The sequence below is a fragment of the Oncorhynchus mykiss genome, chromosome 29, assembly GCF_057628025.1.
Source record: "Oncorhynchus mykiss isolate SJ-2025 chromosome 29, ASM5762802v1, whole genome shotgun sequence".
Taxonomy (NCBI): domain Eukaryota; kingdom Metazoa; phylum Chordata; class Actinopteri; order Salmoniformes; family Salmonidae; genus Oncorhynchus; species Oncorhynchus mykiss.
This window is the reverse complement of record NC_143050.1, coordinates 1,239,868-1,250,775: the sequence shown is the minus strand read 5'-3', so window position 1 is coordinate 1,250,775 and position 10,908 is coordinate 1,239,868. Positions and strand designations below refer to the sequence as shown.

Genomic DNA, 10,908 nt, shown 5'->3' with positions numbered 1-10,908 from the left:
GGCTGATTTCTCACCTTCCTCATGATCATTGATGCCCCATGAGGTGAGATATTGCATGGAGCCCCAAGATAGAGGGTGATTGACCGTCATCTTGAACTTCTTCATTTTCTAATAATTGCGCCTACAGTTGTTGCCTTCTCACCAAGCTGCTTGCCTATTGTCCTGTAGCCCATCCCAGCCTTGTGCAGGTCTACAATTTTATCCCTAATGTCCTTACACAGCTCTCTGGTCTTGGCCATTGTGGAGAGGTTGGAGTCTGTTTGATTGAGTGTGTGGACAGGTGTCTTTTATACAGGTTCAAACAGGTGCAGTTAATACAGGTAATGAGTGGAGAACAGGAGGGCTTCTTAAAGAAAAACGAACAGGTCTGTGAGAGCCGGAATTCTTACTGGTTGGTAGGTGATCAAATACTTATGTCATGCAATAAAATGCATATAAATAAAAGCATTCCAGGTGAAGCTGGTTGAGAGCATGCCAAGCTGTCATCAGCTTGGCTACTTTGAAGAATCTAAAATCTCAAATATATTTAGATTTGTTAACACGTTTTTGGTTACTACATGATTCCATATGTGTTATTTCATAGTTTTGATGTCTTCACTATTATTCTAGATTTAGAAAATAGTAAAAATAAAGACCCTTCAATGAGAAGTGTCCAAACTTTTGACTGGTGCTGTATGTATCCGTCTTGTACATCTTTATGTTTATCTGTGTCTTATATATATTTTGTGATGTCTGGTTTTAAGAATTTGCTCTTAATTGACTTCATTAAATCAACAGTTTTTATTAGAATGTCCAAGAAATACAAAATCACACGTATCTGAAAGCAACAGAACAGTATTATCATACACCTCCATCGGTCTTCTCCTTCCTCTCATCTGCCTGTCTTCTCCTTCCTCCCATCTGCCCGTCTTCCCATCTCCATTGGTCTTCTCCTTCCTCTCATCTGCCTGTCTTCCCATCTCCATCGGTCTTCTCCTTCCTCTCATCTGCCCATCTTCCCATCTGTCTTCTCAGTTCTTCTTTCCTTTCTTCTTTTTCCTGAGAACAGAGAGATTATTGTTGTGAATGATTGTCCCATTGACAATTGATTAATTTACAAAAAAATATTTTTTTAAATCTCCAAATTGAATTGAGAGAAAAGAGTACGAGAATCCCGCCGCCCCCTGCCAGCTGTTGTTAAAAACACTAAACAACACTATTACCCAAACACACAAGGAAATCAACCAGATTGTTATGGAAATGAAAACCTATTTGGCAAATGGGGAAAATGAAACACAGAATTAACTAGATTGCTATTTGGCTTAAAAAGAGAAAAGAAACGGGCAAAATATCTCTAGAGATACAAAACAGAGACAGATCCTGGCCAAACACAGCCTCAGTGACCACCAATTGGCTATAAAAGGGAGACGTGAAAAAACATGGCCGCCCAAAGAGGAGTGTCTATCTGGTCACTGCACTACAGGGGAGGTAGAGACAGAGATGCACTGCCTCCTCTACTGTGAGAAATACTCCCAAATAAGAAAATCTCAATCAATCCCCAACTTCTGTGCATTTACTAATCACATAAAGCGAGCATTAAAAAAATAATCCAAGAATTAACCAGATATATGATTTCCATAGCTGAGGAACGTCCCATTAACTTCTTATGGCTGGGGCAGTATTGAGTAGCTTGGATGAATAAGGTGCCCAGAGTAAACTGCCTGCTACTCAGTCCCAGTTGCTAATATATGCATATTATTAGTATATTTTCTATATAAACCCTCTGAAGTTTCTAAAACTGTTTGAATGATGTCTGTGAGTATAACAGAACTCATATGGCAGGCAAAAACCTGAGAAAAAATCCAACCCGGGTGGGAAATCTGAGGTTGATCGTTTTTCAACTCAGCCCCTATTGAAGATACCGGTCATGTTGCATCTCCTAAGGCTTCCATTAGATGTCAACAGTCTTTAGAACGTTGTTTCAGGCTTCTACTGTGAAGGGGGGCTGAGTGACAGGGGAATGAGTCAGGTGTCTGGCAGAGAGCCACACGCTCGGGGCGCTCGTTCACGTGAGCGACCTCTCGTTCTATTGCTTTTCTACAGACAAAGTAAGTTCTCCGGTTGGGACATTATTGAATATTTATGATAAAAACATTTAAATATTGATTCTATACATCGTTTGACGTGTTTCTACGGACTGTAAAGGAACTTTTTGACATTTCGTCTGCAACTAGTGAACGCGCTTCGTGAGGTTTGATTTGTTTACCAAACGCGCTAACAAAATAAGCTATTTGGACATAAATGGACATCGAACAAAAACATTTATTGTGGAACTGAGATTCCTGTGAGTGCATTCTGATGAAGATCAAAGGTAAGTGAATATTTATAATGTTATTTCTGACTGTTGACTGCACAATATGTCAGATATCTTTTTGGCTTGTTGGTTCTCTGAGCGCCGTACTCAGATTATTGCATGGTTTGCTTTTTCCGTAAAGCTTTTTTGAAATCTGACACAGCGGTTGCGTTAAGGAGAAGAGTATCTAAAGTTCCATGCATAACACTTGTATTTTCCATCAACATTTATAATGAGTACTTCTGTAAATTGATGTGGCTCTCTGCAAAATCGCTGGATGTTTTTGGAACTACTGAACATAACGTGCCAATGTAAACTCCGATTTTTTTATATAAATATGAACTATATCAAACAAAACATACATGTATTGTGTAACATGAAGTCCTATGAGTGTCATCTGATGAAGATCATCAGAGGTTAGTGATTAATTGTATCTCCATTTGTGCTTTTTGTGACTCCTCTCTTTGGCTGGAAAAATGGCTGTTTTTCTGTGACTTGGCTCTGACCAAACATAACCGTTTGTGGTGCTTTCGCTGTAAAAGCCTATTTGAAATCGGACACTGTGGTGGGATTAACAAGAAGTGTATCTTTAAAATGGTGTGAAATACATGTATGTCTGAGGAATTTTAATTATGAGATTTCTGTTGTTTTAAATTTGGCGCCCTGCACTTTCACTGGCTGTTGTCATATCGATCCCATTAGCGGGATCTCAGCCAAAAGATTAATTCCCTGTAGTATTGACATTCTCTTTCTTTATCGTCTTAATTAAATGTATTGACCGAAGATTCCACAATACAACAGCCGAGCCAGCGGGAGCGCGCACGGAGCCGAGCCAGCGGGAGCGCGCACGGAGCCGAGCCAGCGGGAGCGCGCACGGAGCCGAGCCAGCGGGAGCGCGCACGGAGCCGAGCCAGCGGGAGCGCGCACGGAGCCGAGCCAGCGGGAGCGCGCACGGAGCCGAGCCAGCGGGAGCGCGCACGGAGCCGAGCCAGCGGGAGCGCGCACGGAGCCAGCGAGTGCCTTATTTTGCGCATCACTACTTCACAGGAGAGGCATTTGAACATAAATAATTTATCAAAATACGTTTTTTGGCAGAAATGCTGAATTATGTGAACTTTCATGTGCCTCAAAAACAAACATGTAGAAACCAAATAAAACTGTTAAAACTACGAGCCTAGTTGATTTTGCCACAGAAAAAGTCAGCAATCTTCACGCAAGCCATGATTGGCTGAGATAATGAGTGGGCTGGGCATGCCGGGAGATGAGTTTGGATTGGTCTGCCATAATATGACATGTCTCTACTCCTCTGAAACTACGCTGAGTGTAATATTTACGGTTCATTCTTTGTTTATTACCTATTTCACTTGCTTTGGCAATGTAAACATATGTTTCCCATGACAATAAAGCCCCTTGAATTGAAAGAGGCGCGAGAGAGAGAGAGCCGAGGCAAGAGAGTCTAAGGGTCGGAAGTCAGTGTCAACCTCACAGTACACTAAACACAAATATGTCTGATGACATCATCAAAAGAAGACAGTTAGTGCACATTAACCCAGATGGATATTTCTCAATTCATCTTTTCCTCCTCAAAACAGACTGGAAAAGAAAGTCAAGAGGCGAAGGACCTCGACTCTCCTCCTCCAATAGCGTTGAGGCGGTGGCGAGGAATAGATGAATTGTCAAAGATCCTTTGTTTCCTCTACATGATCAGAGCTCCTACCTCGTCCCCTGGACCTTAGACTGGACTCCAACAGACGACTTCTGTCCTTTATCTCCCTTCGTCTGTCCGTCAGCTCCTTTCTTTGGGCCTCCCAGTCCTCCTTCCACTCCTCCTCCCGTCTTCTCTCCTCCTCTTCCCTTCTTCAGTACAAATTGAGGCGTGGTACGGATAGTGCTCCTCTTCGGTCCTTCCACTCCTCCTCCCGTCTTCTCTCCTCCTCTTCCCTTCTTCAGTACAAATTGAGGCGTGGTACAGATAGTGCTCCTCTTCGGTGGTTTCTTCTGGAGCTGCCGTTTTACCTTACTGCAGATACACAGTAATGCTTTTGTTAGGTTTTTATTTTTCAGGTTACTGTAGCCCCTCCCCTCTGAGCCATAGGTTACCGTAGCCCCTCCCCTCTGAGCCATAGGTTACCGTAGCCCCTCCCCTCTGAGCCATAGGTTACCGTAGCCCCTCCCCCCTGAGCCATAGGTTACCTTAGCCCCTCCCCCCTGAGCCATAGGTTACTGTAGCCCCTCCCCTCTGACCCATATGTTACTGTAGCCCCTCCCCTCGGACCCATAGGTTACTGTAGCCCCTCCCCTCTGACCCATAGGTTACTGTAGCCCCTCCCCTCTGACCCATAGGTTACTGTAGCTACGGACAACGTTACAAGCACCATTGAGGGAGATGTTTAATAAAAAAAATGTATTGACTTTTTCAATGCTAGTTAAGGGTACTGTAGTGATCACGTTTCACATTGGATTTATTAACTACAGAAAGGTAAGATGTGTTTTTAATTTCTGGTGCCGCTCGACACACAAGGTTGTTATCTAGCTAACGTTCAAAGGCATTCAAAGTTCCCCCGTTGGTATAATTCAGTGGTCCTAATTCAGATAACACATGTCATAACCAGACGACAAGCTTCCTCCATTCTCTCTCTCTCTCCTCACCCTCTAAATGTCTGTTTTATCTGGCTTCCTACACTGGCAGCTCAGTGTGTGAGTCGTCATGATTAAACCATGCTAAGGGATAACAGTCACTGATTTATAACACATCTACTACTGCATAATAACAGACAGGGAACATCAGCTAAACCACATACATGATTAAACCATGCTAGGCAGATATAAACTCACCTGTGTATCTTTTTAAAGCCTACCATGTAGCCAGGGACAGGACAACCGGCCTGTTTGATCACATTGGCAATACTGGAGAAAGAGAGAGGTGGGGGGGCGAGAGAGGTGGGGGGGGCGAGAGAGGTGGGGGGGGCGAGAGAGGTGGGGGGGGCGGAGAGAGGTGGGGGGGGGGAGAGGTGGGGGGGGGGGGAGAGAGGTGGGGGAGAGAGAGAGAGAGGTGGGGGGGAGAGAGAGAGAGAGAGAGAGAGGTGAGGGGAGAGAGAGGTGGGGGAGAGAGAGAGGTGGGGAGAGAGAGAGGTGGGGAGAGAGAGAGGTGGGGAGAGAGAGAGGTGGGGAGAGAGAGAGGTGGGGGGAGAGAGAGGTGGGGGGAGAGAGAGAGGTGGGGGGAGAGAGAGAGGTGGGGGGAGAGAGAGAGGTGGGGGGAGAGAGAGGTGGGGAGAGAGAGAGGTGGGGAGAGAGAGGTGGGGGGAGAGAGAGAGGTGGGGGGAGAGAGAGAGGTGGGGGGGAGAGAGAGAGGTGGGGGGGAGAGAGAGAGGTGGGGGGGAGAGAGAGAGGTGGGGGGAGAGAGAGAAGTGGGGGGAGAGAGAGAAGTGGGGGGAGAGAGAGAGGTGGGGGGAGAGAGAGAGGTGGGGGGAGAGAGAGAGGTGGGGGGAGAGAGAGGTGGGGGGAGAGAGAGAGGTGGGGGGAGAGAGAGAGGTGGGGGGAGAGAGAGGTGGGGGGAGAGAGAGGTGGGGGGAGAGAGAGAGGTGGGGGGAGAGAGAGAGGTGGGGGGAGAGAGAGAGGTGGGGGGAGAGAGAGAGGTGGGGGGAGAGAGAGAGGTGGGGAGAGAGAGAGAGGTGGGGAGAGAGAGGTGGGGGGAGAGAGAGAGGTGGGGGGAGAGAGAGAGGTGGGGGGGAGAGAGAGAGGTGGGGGGGAGAGAGAGAGGTGGGGGGGAGAGAGAGAGGTGGGGGGAGAGAGAGAAGTGGGGGGAGAGAGAGAAGTGGGGGGAGAGAGAGAGGTGGGGGGAGAGAGAGGTGGGGGAGAGAGAGAGGTGGGGGGAGAGAGAGAGGTGGGGGGAGAGAGAGGTGGGGGGAGAGAGAGGTGGGGAGAGAGAGAGGTGGGGAGAGAGAGAGAGGTGGGGAGAGAGAGAGGTGGGGAGAGAGAGAGGTGGGGGGAGAGAGAGAAGTGGGGGGAGAGAGAGAGGTGGGGGGAGAGAGAGGTGGGGGGAGAGAGAGGTGGGGGGAGAGAGAGAGGTGGGGGGAGAGAGAGAGGTGGGGGGAGAGAGAGAGGTGGGGGGAGAGAGAGGTGGGGGGAGAGAGAGGTGGGGGGAGAGAGAGAGGTGGGGGGGAGAGAGGTGAGTTATTACTACAGCTCCCATCAGAACGTGCTGCTTTACAAGCCCCTCCCCTGTGGATCCCTAGGCTCCTCCCCCTGGTGTACCTGCGTAGAAGAGGCTTGTCATCCTCGGTGAAGAAGGTGACAGCTCTCCCTGTGCGTCCGGCCCTGCCAGTACGACCTACGATTAGATATACAAAGATGGACAACACTTAATTACATACGTACTGTAACTAGCTCACTATATAGGGAATAGGGCTCTGGTCTATAGTAGTACCACTATATAGGGAATAGGGCTCTGGTCTATAGTAGTACCACTATATAGGGAATAGGGCTCTGGTCTATAGTAGTACCACTATATAGGGAATAGGGCTCTGGTCTATAGTAGTACCACTATATAGGGAATAGGGCTCTGGTCTATAGTAGTACCACTATATAGGGAATAGGGCTCTGGTCTATAGTAGTACCACTTTATAGGGAATAGGGCTCTGGTCTATAGTAGTGCACTATATAGGGAATAGGGCTCTGGTCTATAGTAGTACCACTATATAGGGAATAGGGCTCTGGTCTATAGTAGTGCACTATATATAGGGAACAGGGCTCTGGTCTATAGTAGTACCACTATATAGGGAATAGGGCTCTGGTCTATAGTAGTACCACTATATAGGGAATAGGGCTCTGGTCTATAGTAGTACCACTATATAGGGAATAGGGCTCTGGTCTATAGTAGCGCACTATATATAGGGAACAGGGCTCTGGTCTATAGTAGTACCACTATATAGGGAATAGGGCTCTGGTCTATAGTAGTACCACTATATAGGGAATAGGGCTCTGGTCTATAGTAGTACCACTATATAGGGAATAGGGCTCTGGTCTATAGTAGTACCACTATATAGGGAATAGGGCCCTGGTCTATAGTAGTACCACTATATATAGGGAATAGGGCTCTGGTCTATAGTAGTGCACTATATAGGGAATAGGGCCCTGGTCTATAGTAGTACCACTATATAGGGAATAGGGCTCTGGTCTATAGTAGTGCACTATATAGGGAATAGGGCTCTGGTCTATAGTAGTACCACTATTTAGGGAATAGGGCTCTGGTCTATAGTAGTGCACTATATAGGGAATAGGGCTCTGGTCTAAAGTAGTGCACTATATAGGGAATAGGGCTCTGGTCTATAGTAGTGCACTATATATAGGGAACAGGGCTCTGGTCTATAGTAGTACCACTATATAGGGAATAGGGCTCTGGTCTATAGTAGTACCACTTTATAGGGAATAGGGCTCTGGTCTATAGTAGTGCACTATATAGGGAATAGGGCTCTGGTCTATAGTAGTGCACTATATAGGGAATAGGGCTCTGGTCTATAGTAGTGCACTATATAGGGAATAGGGCTCTGGTCTATAGTAGTACCACTTTATAGGGAATAGGGCTCTGGTCTATAGTAGTGCACTATATAGGGAATAGGGCTCTGGTCTATAGTAGTGCAGTATATAGGGAACAGGGCTCTGGTCTATAGTAGTGAACTATATAGGGAATAGGGCTCTGGTCTATAGTAGTGCACTATATAGGGAATAGGGCTCTGGTCTATAGTAGTGCACTATATAGGGAACAGGGCTCTGGTCTATAGTAGTGAACTATATAGGGAATAGGGCTCTGGTCTATAGTAGTGAACTATATAGGGAATAGGGCTCTGGTCTATAGTAGTGTACTATATAGGGAACAGGGCTCTGGTCTATAGTAGTGAACTATATAGGGAATAGGGCTCTGGTCTATAGTAGTGCACTATATAGGGAATAGGGCTATGGTCTATAGTAGTGCACTATATAGGGAATAGGGCTCTGGTCTATAGTAGTACCACTATATAGGGAATAGGGCTCTGGTCTATAGTAGTGCACTATATAGGGAATAGGGCTCTGGTCTATAGTAGTGCACTATATAGGGAATAGGGCTCTGGTCTATAGTAGTGCACTATATAGGGAATAGGGCTCTGGTCTATAGTAGTACCACTATATAGGGAATAGGGCTCTGGTCTATAGTAGTACCACTTTATAGGGAACAGGGCTCTGGTCTATAGTAATGCACTATATAGGGAATAGGGCTCTGGTCTATAGTAGTGCACTATTTAGGGAATAGGGCCCTGGTCTAAAGTAGTGCACTATATAGGGAATAGGGCTCTGGTCTAAAGTAGTGCACTATATAGGGAACAGGGCTCTGGTCTATAGTAGTGCACTATATAGGGAATAGGGCTCTGGTCTATAGTAGTGCACTATATAGGGAATAGGGCTCTGGTCTATAGTAGTGCACTATATAGGGAATAGGGCTCTGGTCTATAGTAGTGCACTATATAGGGAATAGGGCTCTGGTCTATAGTAGTGTACTATATAGGGAATAGGGCTCTGGTCTAAAGTAGTGCACTATATAGGGAACAGGGCTCTGGTCTATAGTAGTACCACTATATAGGGAATAGGGCTCTGGTCTATAGTAGTGTACTATATAGGGAATAGGGCCCTGGTCTAAAGTAGTGCACTATATAGGGAATAGGGCTCTGGTCTAAAGTAGTGCACTATATAGGGAATAGGGCTCTGGTCTAAAGTAGTGCACTATATAGGGAACAGGGCTCTGGTCTATAGTAGTACCACTATATAGGGAATAGGGCTCTGGTCTATAGTAGTGCACTATATAGGGAATAGGGCTCTGGTCTATAGTAGTGCACTATATAGGGAATAGGGCTCTGGTCTATAGTAGTACCACTATATAGGGAATAGGGCTCTGGTCTATAGTAGTACCACTATATAGGGAATAGGGCTCTGGTCTAAAGTAGTGCACTATATAGGGAACAGGGCTCTGGTCTATAGTAGTACCACTATATAGGGAATAGGGCTCTGGTCTATAGTAGTACCACTATATAGGGAATAGGGCTCTGGTCTATAGTAGTGCACTATATAGGGAATAGGGCTCTGGTCTATAGTAGTACCACTATATAGGGAATAGGGCTCTGGTCTATAGTAGTACCACTATATAGGGAATAGGGCTCTGGTCTATAGTAGTACCACTATATAGGGAATAGGGCTCTGGTCTATAGTAGTACCACTATATAGGGAATAGGGCTCTGGTCTATAGTAGTACCACTATATAGGGAATAGGGCTCTGGTCTATAGTAGTACCACTATATAGGGAATAGGGCTCTGGTCTATAGTAGTACCACTATATAGGGAATAGGGCTCTGGTCTATAGTAGTACCACTATATAGGGAATAGGGCTCTGGTCTATAGTAGTGCACTATATATAGGGAATAGGGCTCTGGTCTATAGTAGTGAACTATATATAGGGAACAGGGCTCTGGTCTATAGTAGTACCACTATATAGGGAATAGGGCTCTGGTCTATAGTAGTGCACTATATATAGGGAATAGGGCTCTGGTCTATAGTAGTGAACTATATATAGGGAATAGGGCTCTGGTCTATAGTAGTGCACTATATAGGGAATAGGGCTCTGGTCTATAGTAGTGCACTATATAGGGAATAGGGCTCTGGTCTATAGTAGTGCACTATATAGGGAATAGGGCTCTGGTCTATAGTAGTGAACTATATATAGGGAACAGGGCTCTGGTCTATAGTAGTACCACTATATAGGGAATAGGACTCTGGTCTATAGTAGTGAACTATATATAGGGAATAGGGCTCTGGTCTATAGTAGTGAACTATATATAGGGAACAGGGCTCTGGTCTATAGTAGTGAACTATATATAGGGAACAGGGCTCTGGTCTATAGTAGTGAACTATATATAGGGAACAGGGCTCTGGTCTATAGTAGTGCACTATATAGGGAATAGGGCTCTGGTCTATAGTAGTGAACTATATATAGGGAACAGGGCTCTGGTCTATAGTAGTACCACTATATAGGGAATAGGGCTCTGGTCTATAGTAGTGAACTATATATAGGGAACAGGGCTCTGGTCTATAGTAGTACCACTATATAGGGAATAGGGCTCTGGTCTATAGTAGTGCACTATATATAGGGAATAGGGCTCTGGTCTATAGTAGTGAACTATATATAGGGAACAGGGCTCTGGTCTATAGTAGTACCACTATATAGGGAATAGGGCTCTGGTCTATAGTAGTGCACTATATATAGGGAATAGGGCTCTGGTCTATAGTAGTGAACTATATATAGGGAATAGGGCTCTGGTCTATAGTAGTGCACTATATAGGGAATAGGGCTCTGGTCTATAGTAGTGTACTATATAGGGAATAGGGCTCTGGTCTATAGTAGTGCACTATATAGGGAATAGGGCTCTGGTCTATAGTAGTGTACTATATAGGGAATAGGGCTCTGGTCTATAGTAGTGCACTATATAGGGAATAGGGCTCTGGTATATAGTAGTGTACTATATAGGGAATAGGGCTCTGGTCTATAGTAGTGC

At 45.7% G+C, this 10,908-nt stretch overlaps 1 protein-coding gene across 2 annotated transcripts in view; it reads right to left on the bottom strand.

Annotated features, from left to right (window-relative positions):
* Positions 1 to 761: 761 nt before the first annotated feature.
* The window catches only part of ddx52 (DExD-box helicase 52), a 44,693-nt gene continuing 34,546 nt past the window's right edge, over positions 762 to 10,908 (bottom strand). For both annotated transcript variants that reach the window (XM_036967922.2, XM_036967923.2), the window contains exons 12-15: positions 6,587 to 6,662; positions 5,168 to 5,239; positions 4,050 to 4,352; positions 762 to 1,038 (exon numbers count right to left, since the gene is read on the bottom strand). In XM_036967922.2, the coding sequence (XP_036823817.1) occupies positions 1,011 to 1,038; positions 4,050 to 4,352; positions 5,168 to 5,239; positions 6,587 to 6,662 (479 nt within the window). In that variant the 3' untranslated portion in view covers positions 762 to 1,010. The remainder of the gene's footprint in view (positions 1,039 to 4,049; positions 4,353 to 5,167; positions 5,240 to 6,586; positions 6,663 to 10,908) is intronic.